The following is a 15024-nucleotide window of genomic DNA, read 5'->3' on the forward strand; positions in this document are numbered from 1 at the left end:
AGCGGGCGGGAATGGGGAGTGCCGGGGGTCGGGCGGAGCAGGCGCTGTCCCCCCCCTAAAACCGAGGCTCCACATGCGGAGCCCGGGGCGATATCCGGACCCAAGGGAAAGGAAAGGTTTGGGGCCACCCCCGGCGCCGCTTTCCTCCTCCCCGCTCCGGACAGCCCCGGTCTGGGGGCGGGTTTGTGTCGGACCTTCCCGTGGCAGTCGCTGGGCCTGGGGACAGAGCTGGGACCGTCCAGGGGTGCCCGGGGCTCTGGGTAGGAGCCAGAGGGATGTCCCAGAGCGATGTCCCAGAGGGTTGTCCCTGCGGGATGCCCCAGAGAGATGGCCCAGAGGGATGTCCTTGTGGGATGTCCCTGCGGGATGACCCAGAGGGAAGCCCCCAGAGGGATGTTCCTGCCAGCGTCCAAAGCAGCCCCGGCACTGGGAGCCGCCGAGGTGTCTGCAGAGCGCTCCCAGCGCCTTTTCCCACCCAATCCATCCGCGAGGAGCTGCAGGGCGGGGACTGCAGGACCTGCAGAGCTCGTCAGGGGCGAGAGAGACCCGCGAGAGCAGCGGGGTCCCCGGGGCGCGGAGCCTCCCCGAGCTGATACGGGAACCCCACAGAGCATCCCTAAATCCTCTGCCACGGGGATTGTCCGGCCGGGGACTACTCCGGGCTCAGCAGCGAGCAGACGCTGGGAAACACGAGATGGGAGAGAGGGAGGTCCCTGCAAACCTTCCCAGAGGCAGCCGGAACCAATTACGGTTCCCAATTAGCGCTCCCACAGCGCTGCTGCTACTCAGGGAAGGCAGCGGGACAGTCCTGGTGTTCAACCCTGGAGCCCGGCTGGATGCGCCCAGCTCCTGTCCTGAGTGTTCAAAGCCCAAGGAAAATACTGCGAGTCTCTCTTTGGTTCAGTTGCAATTTTGATCTGTTAAATTACTGTTTACAACATTTTTTAGAAAAGAATCTCAAAACAAAAATACTAAGGACCATTTCAGTCAGTGCTCACAGATTTTAGTGGGCATGTGCCACATGTTTGGTGATGATAGAACCACTCAGGGAGACTGAGCGAGCTCAGACAGCCTAAACCAGAGAGGCCTCGACTCCCTGCAGTCCCTCACCCTGCTCCAGTGCCCAGAGCTGTTCCAAGAGGATGTTACCTACAGGCTTGGATAATCACTGCTGAATTCTGTTATCCCCTGCCCTGGACTGAGTTCTGCTGCAGAGCAGCTCTGCAGAGGACAGGAGCTCTGCCATGGAGCACCCACTGCCCAGAACTGCTTGGTCCTGGTGTGTGAGTGATTAACAAGTGACTCGAGTTCTGTTTCAGCACCACAGAGCATCGCACAAATGTGCTTAAAGTATCCAGGGAAAAGCTGGAGCTTGGAGAAGCCAATGCTGGCTCCATCCCCCTGCCCTGCTGAGGGCTGCGGGGCAGGGCAGCCCCAAATCCTGTCACTGTCACAGAGCAGGGACTGTGCCTGGCACTGTGGCACAGGGACAGCTCACACAGACACCACAGAGAGCCTGAGTGCCAGAGCAGCTTCCCACGGGAGCCATTCCCACTGCAGGGATGGGCACAGCTGTGTCTGGTAGCACAGCCAGGCTGGGGAGTGATCCTGGAGACTCAGCCTGGCCTGGAATTTTTAGCAAAAGCTGTGCTGGGATGGGGAGCAGAAAAGGATCTTTTCCAAAGGTCCTTTTTCTCCCTTCATCTCCCCAGCATGGGCAGCAGGGCAGGAGGGATTCAGTCCCTGTGTCCCTGTGCTCAGGTGATTTCCCACCTGCAGAGCTGCCCCAGCACAGGCAGGAGCTGGAGCTGCTGGGGCCAGGCCAGAGGAGGCTCCAGGATGATCCCAGGGATGGAGCAGCTCTGCTGGGAGGAAAGGCTGGCACAGCTGCCATTGTTCACCTGCACAGGAGAAGCTTTGGGGGGAGCTCAGGGTGGCCTTGCAGGGCCTGAAGGAGCCCCAGGAAACCTGGAAAGAGACAATTGACAAGGGATGGAGGGACAGGACACAGGGGCAGAGCTGAATGGGATATTGGGAATGAGGAATTGTTCCCTGTGAGGGTGGGCAGGCCCTGGCACAGGGTGCCCAGAGCAGCTGTGGCTGCCCCTGGATCCCTGGCAGTGCCCAAGGCCAGGTTTTATGGAGTTTTCCCCTCTGGAATTGTGCTGCTTCAGCCCCATCCACAGTTTGGGAAGGACTTGGCAGGAGCTGCTGGGCCTGAGTGAGACCCCAGTGCCTGTGGGGGTCCCTGGGGTCCAGCCCTGCCCTCTTGCCCGCCCTCCCAGGGCACTGCCCAGCCCCACAAGCACTCCACGCTCAGGACAGGGTGTGGGGAGAGTCCAAAGGGGCCTCAAATCCCCCAGGATGGGTGGGAGCACCCAGGGCCTCCACGACTTCCCTGGGAAATTCTCTAGTGGGAATTACAGCCAACCATGAAAGCTGCAAGGGAAAACCCACAAAACAACCAAACCCAAAGGCCACCCAGGTGTGCTGGAATGTTAAAGCCTGACCTCAAGGTTTACACTGCAGATCCATCCCAGAGCTTTTGTGGCTTATTTGGATAATGATATCCAGCAAGGCCTTCAGAACCCCATCCTGAGCTGGGCCAGGCTGTGCTCCCACAGAGCTCTCCTGGCACCAGAGGGACCTGGACTCACCCAGCTGCAGGGGCAGCCTCAGCCTGACAGAGGCAACGCTGCTCCCAACACTCCCATCCAGAATCACCAGTGGAGCAAGGAGAGCAAGAAGTCATCTGCACTGGAGCCATTCCTGAGGCCTGGATTTGCCAGTGCTGAGCCAGAACTGCTCATGTTTATAGTGGAGTTTCTGGCACCTCCAAAACCTTTTCAGGTCAGTGTCTCCCAGAAACACCCACCAAACCCAGCACTGAACAAGTCACTGCACAGCAAAGGAAAGCCCAAGGCAAAGCTTTTCCTGAGTCAGAGCCCTGGAAGACTCTGCACAGCTCAAGGCATGGAGGCTGCTTCAACAAGCCAGGAGATGAGGAGTATTTTAAAAATTCTATCTGCAATCTTAGTAAAGTAAGAAAAATTCCTTGTGATGTTCCTGCAGAGGCAGTGGGGTTCAGACCTCTGTGATGGGTGAATGAGCTCAGCTCCAGGTCTCAGTGTTCCTCCCAGTTTGTCCTGAAGAAAGGGAAGGGGGGAACAGCAGCTACCACCCCTGTGCCAGAGCAGGAGCTGGGCTGTGCCAGATGGGTTTGGGCTCCACAGGCCGTGTCTGCCCCTGGGGTTGGGCTGCAAGGGCATTTATTGGGCAGGGACCCCCCAGCCAGGCTGCTCCAAACCATCCTTAACTCACACCCAAACCCTGCTGAGGTGACATCACTCATCCATTCATGTGACAAATTAAGTTCAAACGTTTTTTTTATTAAGCACATTCCACAGTACAAAGCTTTAGATCATGAACGATATCTGTACAATTTAACAGTTTCAAGAAGCTGTTCATACACCAACTTTCCAAACAGATAATTGGCAAACATAATTACAAGTTAGAATTAGACTATCCCAGTGCTTTGAAACATTAATATCGCAGTAATGTACAGTTGCTCAATTATGGTTAGCAAAACAAAGTCCAGAGTGCAGCCAGGATCACTACCATGAATCCCAGGAGTCGAGTTCCTTGGGTGCCAATCACAAAAGTCCACTGCTATGTTACACAAAGCACAAAGAAGTTTAGACTGCATGTCCAAATACCATTATCTCCCAAGGAAAAACAGGAATTTAAATCTTACACATGCATTTTTAAAAAAAGGACTCCGCTCTTCAGAAACAAAGAACCTTTTTCTTCAGGGCTGCAACAGATCTTTTTTAAACGGTTTAATATTAAAGCTATTAGATGAGAAGGGTAAAGTAAGACACTTGCACGAACTACTGTCAAGCTTACCAAAAAGTGACCTTATGGACGCTCAGGAGCGAGTTTGCTCTTCTGGACTTCATCACATTCGCTCATCTGGATGAATAAATAGCTGGAGGAACAGGGAGGGCGGGGAGGGAGCCCTGCAGGGACCCTGTGAGGGGCTGGGCTGTGACACCTCGAGCTGCCCCCACCCTGCCCCAGGACTGCACAGGGAAAGGCAACAACCCCACAGAGCCAAGAGCTGCTGCCAGCACAGAACAGCACAGACACAGACAGGGGAGGCAGCACAGCCCGTGCCAGCCCAGCCCTCCCACACACGAGTGAATCCACCATGTGCACGGCTCCTCCCGGCCCCGGCACAACCAGGGCTTTGTGTGGCCACACAGATGACAGGGACATTGAGAGAACTGAAGAAGCAGCTATGGAGGCTCCCTAACAAAAGCATGGAGGAGCCAGGACACGGCAGCCGATCCTCCCGGGACACCAGCACAGGAAGCAGAGCGGTGACTGGAACGAGCTCCTCTCACCGTCACCAAGTGTCACAAATCAAACACAAATAATGGAACTTTGGCCCATGGTATCTTCTCCACTGAGCAGCCAAACTAATGCTACCGAGGACATCAGCAGGGGCTGGGAGGCCCCACTGGTGTCAGAGACACACAGCTGCAAACCCCGCGGCACAAAAATATAAGATACAGAACATAAATTAAACAGTTTTTAATTTTTAAAAAGTTTAGAAATTACATTTTAAAATATGTAGTTCCCATTAAAAAAAAAACAAACAAAAAATAACCAAAACAAAAACAAAACCCCAACTAATGAATACTGAAAACCTCCTTTTGCAGAGACAGTGTCTAGGTAATCATGTCACCACCAGTGCCAGGGGTCGGGTCATCCTGCTGCCAAGTGCCACCACGCTGAGTGTTAGGTGTGTAGTGTCAGGACACCCTGAGGCTGGCACCAGAGGCTCTGCTGTATGTACAAGGTATCTACATGCTTACACAGTATCCGAGATGAGGGAAGCACACAGGGAAGGAGGGGACTACAGCAAACATCAGGAAGCGCAGGACGGGGAGTACAGAGCACGGGGCAAAGGAAAAGACAGTGCTATACAACTAGTTCAGATAACCTAGCCTGAATTACAGGGAATCTTTAATTTAAAAGAAATTATTGGTGCAGAAACAAGTAAACTGTAATCCAAAAATATTACTGAGCAACTCAGAAATATTTCTAAGAGTCCAACGTACACCTATGGAACAGAACGGGCTCTGAACCTGCCATGGGGAACGCCTAAAGGACAGTGGTGACTGGAAAGCAAAGCTCTGTACATTCTGGGCATGTGTTTGGCACCCAAATTTCACTGGAGAATGTTTTTTTTTTTCCTTTAAAGTCAGACAAAAGTGCAAAGCAATATAAATTAGGCCAAGTCCTTTCTTGACTTCTGATTTATATCTGAAAAACAAGCCATCAGAGTTCAGTTTCTACAGACAATTTACATGTGAAGCTTTGGATTTCTCACAGCAGGGAAGGATAGGCTTCTGAAACTCATCTACTCCAAGTCAGTGAATTTGTAGCAAATTCAAAGACGACCACTGAGAGCAGGAAAGATTAAGAAATTTAGATATAGAATTGTGCTGCTTTGCATCTACACAGCATCTAGAACCAATTCTGACTTTAGCTGTCAATCATCTTCAGGCATGTAGTAGCCAAAAATCCAGTAGTTCAAGACTGTGGAACCCTGAAAAAGACAAAAGACAAGTGAACTGAGAGGAGGCACAGAGCAAGCAGCATCCCCAGGCACTCAGGCCCACAGCATCCTTTGCATCCAGGCCAGGAGGGGAAGGGCAGGGCATGTGCAGGAGGTGACACAGATGCAGGACAGCCAGGGCTGCTGGCAGGGCTCTGAGCCCCACTGCAGCAGGAGCCAGGCCCTGCACAGCTCTGCTCCTTGGCAGTGACCCAGGGGCAGTCTCCTCTCACAAAGCCACAGTCCCAGCCCAGCCCCCTGAACCCAACCCAAAATGGCCAGGGGATTGATGGTTCTCTCTTCCTCCCACTGCACAGGAGGCAATTTCAGCTGCTTTAATACATGAGCAGCTTTTAGGAAAACAGACAAAACCCTCAAATACTTTGATAATCCCATTTCCAGCCTGGTGGCTCTGTTATCAGTGTAAGGTCTGAGTGTTATTAAATCTGAACTTTGATTTTACCTGCCACTTCCCAAAACCACCTTTAATGGACTAGGGAGAACTTCCCTCTTCTGATATGACATTCCCATGAAAGGTTAAAACATCCTTAGGCACTTGCTCTTGACTTCCCTTCCCTCAGCCCAAGGCCTAATGCTTAATACCAGAATATTAGACTATCATATGGTAACAATTTTTATCATGTTACAATAAACAACAGGAATTCAACAGAAAGCAATAAAACTCTCACAGCCAACTGCCAGGACTGTCAAAATTGATCCACTTTGAAGAGCCTCACATTGCAAAGCCTGTAAAAACGTGTGCAGGGCTGCTTCAAAACTCGCAAGACTGTGATGTTTGAAAGCTTATAAAACTGTTTCATTAAATGTCATGATGAAATATTAGCTGTTTGACCATAATTTATGTAGATTTAGGCGTTTTGGATTCTCAAGTCAGACAAACCTGTCAAGAAGTGACATCACAGCATCTCTGCAGTAGAGGAAATGGCTGTTAAGGGACCGTCATTGCCAACAGCAGGACCTGGGGGCTGTGTGGTCCCAGCTGTGCCTCCTGGGCCAGGCAGGCTGAGCTGTGCTCAGCTGCCAAGGGTGCAGGGTGTGAGCAGCACAACCCCCTGCCAAGAGCATCTCCCCCTGCCCTGGCAAACCCAGAGGTGGAGCTGTGTGTGCCACGTGGCCAAATGGCACCAGCACGGCGCTGCTCAAGGAGTGACAGGAATTTTACACAACGCCTCATTCTTGAGCTGAGGGAGCAGCTGGGGCTGGGCCAGGGCAGGGCCAGGCTGGATTCTGGGAGAAGTTTCTCCTCAGGAACTGCCCAGGGAATGGGCACAGCCCTGAGGCTGCCAGAGCTCCAGGAGCCTTTAGACACCAGGGATGCACAGGGGGGACTGCTGGGGGGTCTGGGCAGGGCCAGGGGCTGTGGGTCCCTTCAGCTCAGCATAGTCTATGATTCTGTGATTTTTTTGTGTTTCAGACACCCTATATGTGGCTTTTAAAGACCTATGCCCAATCTGTAATTTAAAAACAGATTTTGTCCATCTCAAATTATCATTTTAGTTAACAGAAGCAAGGATGCAACTGATGCAGGACTGGAAGGCAGATGGAGACTGTTGATAAAATGCAGCTTTTCCAGGTGTCCCTGTCCTGCCCCAGGCAGGATGAGCCACTCCATGACTGTCACTAAGCTACCCCTGCAGCAGGGTTCTTAAAACCTGCTGTGAAGGGAAGGTTTAGCTGGGATTCTGCACATGGCCCATGTTCACAGCATTACAGCTCTTCCTTATTCCAGGAATGCTGAGAGGCAGCTCAGCCTGGCAATGGCCAACTGCTGGCTCAGACCCCAAAGCAATGTGCAAACAGATCCCAGGGTCAGATCCACAGAGGAGGCTGCCCTGGTGCTTTTAAAGGAGTTTGGTAGCAGGGAAGGCAGCTAACCCTTCCTGAGATGAAAGAAAACTCATCTTTTAGCAGGAGCACCTCCAAGTGTGTCTCCACAAGGGAAGGGATTTCCCAGCCTGACAGGTCCTGCAGGAGTGCAAAACCCTGAGGAATACATTGCCACAGCAGGGACAAATGTATCCAGAGAGATAATGAAAATCCTTTCTTACAGGAAGGCTTTCCACACCACATTTAAACAAAGTGCTCATTATCTACTTCAAACAAAGTAAATCCTTCCTGTTGGGGCAATGTCACTCCCAGCTCCTCCTGCTGTGGTGTGCCCATTCCTGGGCAGCACTGGCAGAGCCTGCTGAGCTCTGGAAGGCAGTGCCTGTGTTCCAAGCCCCAGCACTCACAGGCAGGTGTAGTTTGAAGTGCAATTGTTGGCAGAGAGAAGAATCCAGAATCCCAACAAAGGGCTCTGAGCACTGACTGCAGTCACTGGGAAAGGGAACCAAACTCCAGCGAGTTCTGGGCTCTGGTTCAGACAGCTCTGAGAGCTCTCCCTGCCACCTGTGCTCCTCACAGAGCTGCTGCTCCTGCCCCAGGCTCAGATCCCTGCACTGCTCCTCACAGGCAGCAGGGCCGTGGAGAGCCCCCAGCAGCTCCCACTTGATGGGACAGCTGGAATGTCTGTGCCATACACCAAGGCTCCTCAACTGCCAGCAATGCTGTGAATACATGACAGCTCTCTCTAACATGCCTCAACACCCAATTATAACCATGAGGCTTTACAGGAGGGAGAAGCCAACAGGACATGTTGGAGCATGACCACACAAAGGCCAGATGGGGAAAGAAGTGGCATAAAAAGGTTTCATTCTCCTAAGGAAAACCTCAGCTTGTTTGACTAAGCCAAGCTGCAGGCAGAGGGAATGTTTCAGACATTTCCCAGCCCCAGCCAGTGAGGAGCCTTACCTTCTGAGGGCAGTAAAGTGCAGACTGTTATCTGGAGATGTAGGTGTATGTTCTAGATGGAGAGCGGGTCTCGTTCTGGGCACTCGGTGGCACATTTAAGAAATCCCAAATCAGAATTGTATCGTCATGGGAACTACTAATGATCTGAAATTCATCAAACTGGAGCCTAAAGACACGTCCTGAATGTTCCTGTGGGCAAGAGGCAAGCAGTCAGCAAGGCAAGAGGGAAACATGGCACTGCACTGGTATCGCACAGGGATCCGGACACACAAGGTATGTTCAAACTCTGCTATGCTGACTAAAAACCTTCATAATTATACACAGATAGAAGAAAAGCTGCTTTTGTATATAAATTCTTTACAGAAACACACGGCTCCCAAATCCAGTGCTGCACCCTGAGCCTCCCTCAGTGGGCCCAGCCCAGCCACAGACTGAGATTATTCCAGATGGAAGCTGTCTGTCCACCAAGGGGCAGCAATTTTGGCCCTAGCTGGCACTGATGCTCTGCCAGGGCTCCATCTCCTGAAGAATTCTCTGCTGACTCTGTGTGAAGCCCCAAACAGCACATCACAGCTCCACCCTGCTGAGAGGATCCTCACGCTCACACAGCAGCAGCCAGGAACTCAAACTCTGCCATAAGATGGGGAGCACATGCTCCAGCAGCTTCCAACAAATCTCAAAGTGGCCCAAGAAGCCCAGAAAAGGCTCTTCCCCCTTTAGTGCATTATCCACATTCATTAAAGTGAGGACTCTGCCTTTACTGGAGAACTAACCCAAGCTGGCAGAGTGATCCCACACTCCAACCTAAGCCACAGGATACCTACAGAACATAGAAACAAAGAACTTCTTCACTAAAACTAAATAAAAGAATAGTTAAATCTCATCTCTATACCAAGACTACTGAAGAGAAAGAAAAAGGAGAAGCATTTCCAGGCACATAAGCACTTCTCCAGGTGCTGGAAAAGCTAAACACATGCATCACCTAGAGTCAAGGACTCTGAGTTGCTATGGGCTTGTCAAACTGACTCCTGAAGTAAAGTTCCACACACATTTGGGTGGAAAGAATAAGGAATTCATTCCCCCATTTTTAATTAAGTCTGCTGTCATAAGCCAAAGCCCTCATTACAAAGAAAAATATACCTTAAGCAACTTAAGCTTTAAATGTGACTGTCCTCTGAGGGGCTGAGAGTTCCTGTGGCAACCTGTTGGACTCAGCCTCCTTCCCCTTCCCAGCTCTTCCTTCCAAAGTGAAGTGTTAGGAAAAAAGTCTGGGAAATATTCTTGCCCCTTTTTTTAATAGGAGGAAATTTAAAAGCAGCCCTACAGTGACATTAGGGAAACACCAATAACCAGTGATTTGATACAGTATCATGATTTCTGTTTCTTTTCAGAGTATCTGAGAATCTCAAACCAGAAAAATCTGTTCTTTCATTTAAGCTCAGATGCAAATCATTCAGGATATGATAATAAATTTTTCTTCATTCTTAAGCCCTATAGACTTCATAAACCATCCTGACATTCCCACCTATCCCCCAATAATGCACTGAAACAACTCTGACTGCTCCAAATTAATTAGCTTTTACTTACCACTAATGTACGCAAGCATAACGTACTTGCTGGGGCACGAGGGTCAAGAGCAGCTTGCAAGTCCCAAACTTTAATTTTCCTAAAAGTAAGAGAAGAAAGAAATTATGAAAACATAGAAAATAACATCCAAAGCCCTGGAAAGCTTGCCATGTTTTCCCTACAGCTACTTTCTGAGGATCAAGCACACTGTGAGAAATACTAATGCTCAAGCTTGTAAAAGCCAGGTGATTTTGAGTCTCTTTGCAGCAGCCATTCCAGTGATGGCTCTGTGACACCTGTGACAGACAAGCTGACAATGCACACACAGACCCCTCTGCAATGTGGGAATGAAGCTGGGCCCACCAACCCCAGGCAGACACTGAGCCCAAATAAAAGACTACAGCCAAACCCAGTTCCAGAATTATTTTCAGTAACTCTCCAGGCAGAGAAAGAAACGGAGAATTTGGATATGGATGTAACAGCCATGAATCCACAATGCATCGCAGACGCTGAGCAAGCCAGAAGCACCCTGGAGAGGAGTCCTGCAATCAGCCCACAGAAATGGTCTGCAGACTCCTGAGAGCCCCACAAGAGAAAGGCTAAATTTTGGGAACTGCTTTCAGACCTACCCATCATAGGCTCCACTAACAATCCTCTTGTTGTCGAACCTGATGCACCGAACCAGCTCCTCATGGCCTTCTAACACTCTTAAACAGGCACCACATTCAATGTCCCAGAGCCTGGGGAGAACACAGGAGAAAGGCTGATTCCCACAGCCAGGGTTAAGCACCTACTGCCTGGTTTGCTATGGGGAGTATGTAATTTGCTGTAAGAAGTGTCATTCAGAGCAGCTACAGTACACATATTAAAATTATTTTAAGCATTCAGAATCTCATGCAAGTAAAGCTCAGATGTGTGTTATTCTGGGAAATCCCAACTGAGTTTTTTCTGTTCTTTGTAAGCCATTGATTAGAAGTTCAGAAAATAAGAAAACGAAAGAGCAATGTCTTCTCCATCTCTCCCAGCAAAGGACAAGGCAATACAGCAGCAGATCAGAGGTTTTGTTCACTCTGAAGCCTCAGTATCCCATTCTTCCACAAGGTTATGAAACTTTACTCCCCCACTGAGGTAAGCCCCATTTATAAACCATCTGCTCCAATGGCAAGCCACGCCAAGGAAGCTTTGCAGCATCAGAACTGAGGGAAATGCTGTTTCCAGGACAGAAGGCCCTGTTGGCAGGCCAGCAGCTGGAGGCACCCACCTGATGGTGTTGTCCGAGGAGCCGCTGACCACGAGGCGGTCGCGGTACTGCAGGCAGGCGATGCCGCGCTTGTGCCCGTTCAGCGTCCGCACGAACTCGCACGTGCTGGTGCTCCACACCTGGGGACAGGGACAAACCCCTGAGAGCTGCAGCAAACAGCACTCCTTCCACATGAGAAACCACGAGGAATTCACAGACAAAGGGGCCTGGGGCTCACACAGGAGGGAAAACCCACACCAAGGGCCCAGGCACCACTGGGGACCCAGCAGGGACAGAGGCACAGGCACTGCTATGGCACTGAGAAGAACTGGAGGCTGTATCTAAAATATTTTCAGACTGCTCCAAATAATTTCAAAACCTTCATTACACTTCATAAGTTAAAAATAATTCTTCAAACTGGAGTTAGCAAACAAAAAACCCTCACACTTTTTTACCAAAAAAATTATTAGGAAGCTCTTAGTAAGAGAAGGTCCAAATGGCCTTTAGGCTTGGTCTTAACCTTAAAGGATTCAATCAACTTTGCCCATTTTTAATGAACTGTAATTGAAATTGTAACACAGAGTATGAAGTGCCTCATTTTCCAACAGAGTGCAGCAGGATCTCTGCAGAGATTTGGACATGGGACTGCCAAGAACTTTTTGGCCCAGGCTAAGGCAGCTCTGGTTCACAGAGGGCAGGGTGGAAATGCCTTTGTTATATTAGTGCACTCTGGGTAACTCAAATCTTCTGGTATGTCAAATGCAGCCTTTGAATCCTTCAAACATGGCACAGCCTGGCTGAGCTGCTGGGAAGGCATGGTGAGGAAAGGCACTGCTGAGAAATTTCATGTCTGGACAGAACTGCCAAGTGAAATTAAAAATACCACTGGAAAAAGGCACAGGATGTGCCACATTCAACAGAGCAGCTGATCTGGAGACAAAGAGTTCAAACAGCAAATGGGCTTTGCTTTTCCATGAAAATACTCCAGTGCAGTTGTGTGCCCAAAGTCACCAAGAGCCAGCAAGAGGACACTGCTCACAGAGAGACACCAGAGCTCTGCCACTGACCTTGATGGTCCTGTCCCCCGAGGCTGACACGATGTACTTGTCATCGAAGTCCACCACGTTGACGGCGGCGCGGTGTCCCACCAGCACGCGGCGCAGCGTGATGTCCGTGGGGGACGCCATGTCCCACACGGCGATGGACCTGTCCTTGGAGCACGTCACCATCAGCCCATTGCTGAACCTCAGGTGCAGCACGGCCTCGTTGTGGTGGATCAGCGTGTTGAGAACCTCCCCTGTATTTACATCCCAGACTCTGTGGGAGAGAGCAGTGTTATCCCACGGGAAGTGATGGCTCTGGGGGGAGAACAGGCACAAGCCTGCCCCAGTCTCCACAGGAGAGCTCTGGCTGGCTAACTCTGGCAAGGCAGGAAGATTGGCTGCTGAAGTGTCCTCACTGCCAGCAGAGCTGCACGTCAGGCAGTGCTCCATGTGTACTGAACACCCTCTCAGTAAGAGTCACAACTGCAACATGTCACAGGGCACTAAAGAAACCCTAATTGAAGAAATTATTGCATAGTTGGCCATCAGCCACTCCAAAACTTCAGGATATGCCTTGAATCCCTCAGGTCATATTCCTTCAAAATTCCTAATGCTAAAAGAACAAAACAGATTTTGAAGAAAAATTATTTAATGTGATCCTTTGCCAAGTACGAGTATCTTGCTTCTGGAATACAAATATCACATTAATCATAGGGATGTTTTCTGATATTTAGAGATTATTGAAAATATTCCCAGCCCTGAAACTCAAATTATTTTTGTACAAGAACTTAACACTCACCTCACTGTAGAATCTGAAGATCCAGTTACAATAACTCTTTCATCATATTGCAGACAAAGAACTGAGCCAGTATGTCCCGTCAATACTTTCAAACATTCCAAGCTTGTTTTGTCCCAAATCTGTAGGAAACAAGAAGGGTAAATGGCTTATCCACATCAAGAACATGGATCAAGACTTGAACATTGTCACAGCTGCAAAGGAGGACAACCATGAGGGGTGAGTGTGTCCCATCAGTGGGCCTTGTCCTTCCCTTCAGCTTTAGGAAGTCTTGATGTATGTTTCTGAGAGAACAGTGAAAAATAACCAAGCACCATGAGGAGATCAAATCCTGGCCAGCCAAAGCAGTGCCAGGAGGATGAGCACGGAAGCAAAGTCCTGGCAATGAAACAGCCAAGGCCAGTGGCACACAGAGACCTCCCCCTCCTGGGGAACACTGATTTCAGGGCAACGTCTGTGGTTAATGGACGTGATCCCTGGCAGTGCCCCAGGCGCCCAGAGCAGAGTGTGGGTGAGGACATGCCACCCTCACCAACCAGGCACTGTCCCATGAAGAGACACCAGGAAGCACAGGCAGCTTCCAGGGCAGGGCCCCACCCACAGCCAGGGCAAGGACCAAGGGGAGGGCTCACCTTAATGGAGTTATCTCGTAGGCCACTGATGATCTTCTCATCATCATACTGTAAACAGTAGACCCCTTTGCTGTTCTCAGAGCGGCACTGGATCCTTTGCAAGTTGTGCCTCCCACACCTCCAGTTGGATTCTATAGTCTGGCCAGAGGGCAGAAACAAGAGTTGGGCCTCAGGCTGCAGCAGGACAGTCCCACACCCCCCAGTTCCCCACTTTTATACACACCATCCTTGAATCTGAAGGACATAAACCAAATCTCTTCTCCTGCTCCCAATAAAGGCACACAAACCACAATGAATTACCATTAGCACTTCTGTCATTTGTCATGACAAAAGCTGTGTTTATGGAGGAAATCATGGTCAACCAGCCTTAATGAGGATTACACAAGGAGCCATTAGAGAGATACATTCCAGAACCATTTCCCCCCACATTTATGTGACCAACTAACAAAAGCTGCAGAGATGAGACCAGGAGCTCACATGGTGCCTTGTCTAGCCTCACCTGGGTGACCAACATTACAGAATTGCTGATTCCTGCATGTGGGTGAAGGGATTTCCTGGATCTTCCCTTCTCCTACCAGTCCTATCACCCATTAATTGTACTCACACACCCTGCAAAGAGGTGTTAAGATATCCTGATAAAAAATAAGGCTCAGCAGGAACTATAAGGTTTCAAACAACCCAAACTTGCTTTCCTCCCCCCACTTGAAATCTGTGCAAGAGTAATTCTCAACATTTTCATTCGGAGAGGTATTTTTAAGGAGAGAGACCTGACATGCCTCAAAAAGCTGCAAACTATTTCACAGCAGAACCAGCATGATTTTCAGGTCTTAATCAGATTTACTCCTTGTTGGAAAATCAATGCTGGATTCAAAGAAATGTGGGGTTTTGGACAGCAAGATCCTAACACAACCATAAGAGAATGTATGCCCAGAACTCCAGGCCAACACCTGCAGCACCTGGGCAGGCTGGGATGCCTTGATCAGAATAGGCCATCTGTTTAGCTATTTCCCTAGAATTCTCCCCAAATACTGCATGGAAAACTGGGAGAAGCTGACAGACTGACAGTTTGTTTGGAAAAGCATATTTATTATATAATCCTAACTTCCAAAGCAGTAGCAGGCACCTCTGCAGCTCCTCCAAGATTAAAACTGACTGAAGCCTCAGTAAAGACAGAAATGGAGTGTGACTGTGACATCCCAATTCTAGGAAAACATGTCTGCTTCAAGGGAAAACTGACTTTCCACTTTGTCTTCCACTTGTTTGCTCCTTAAATTGTCTCCCATTATGCAATCTGGAGAGAATTACAC

The 15024-nt window shown here is 49.7% G+C and overlaps 1 protein-coding gene across 4 annotated transcripts in view; it reads right to left on the reverse strand.

The window, feature by feature from the left end:
* Positions 1 to 3368: 3368 nt before the first annotated feature.
* FBXW11 (F-box and WD repeat domain containing 11) overlaps positions 3369 to 15024 on the reverse strand; it is a 56678-nt gene continuing 45022 nt past the window's right edge. For 3 of the 4 annotated variants that reach the window (XM_058815041.1, XM_058815042.1, XM_058815040.1), the window contains 8 exons: positions 13718 to 13855; positions 13089 to 13207; positions 12314 to 12563; positions 11268 to 11386; positions 10636 to 10746; positions 10028 to 10106; positions 8441 to 8629; positions 3369 to 5617 (listed from right to left, as the gene is read on the reverse strand). In XM_058815041.1, coding sequence (XP_058671024.1) covers positions 8468 to 8629; positions 10028 to 10106; positions 10636 to 10746; positions 11268 to 11386; positions 12314 to 12563; positions 13089 to 13207; positions 13718 to 13855 — 978 coding nt within the window. In that variant the 3' untranslated portion in view covers positions 3369 to 5617; positions 8441 to 8467. The remainder of the gene's footprint in view (positions 5618 to 8440; positions 8630 to 10027; positions 10107 to 10635; positions 10747 to 11267; positions 11387 to 12313; positions 12564 to 13088; positions 13208 to 13717; positions 13856 to 15024) is intronic. The other variant, XR_009275398.1, reaches the window with a different exon arrangement.

The sequence above is a fragment of the Ammospiza caudacuta genome, chromosome 16, assembly GCF_027887145.1.
Source record: "Ammospiza caudacuta isolate bAmmCau1 chromosome 16, bAmmCau1.pri, whole genome shotgun sequence".
Taxonomy (NCBI): Eukaryota; Metazoa; Chordata; class Aves; order Passeriformes; family Passerellidae; genus Ammospiza; species Ammospiza caudacuta.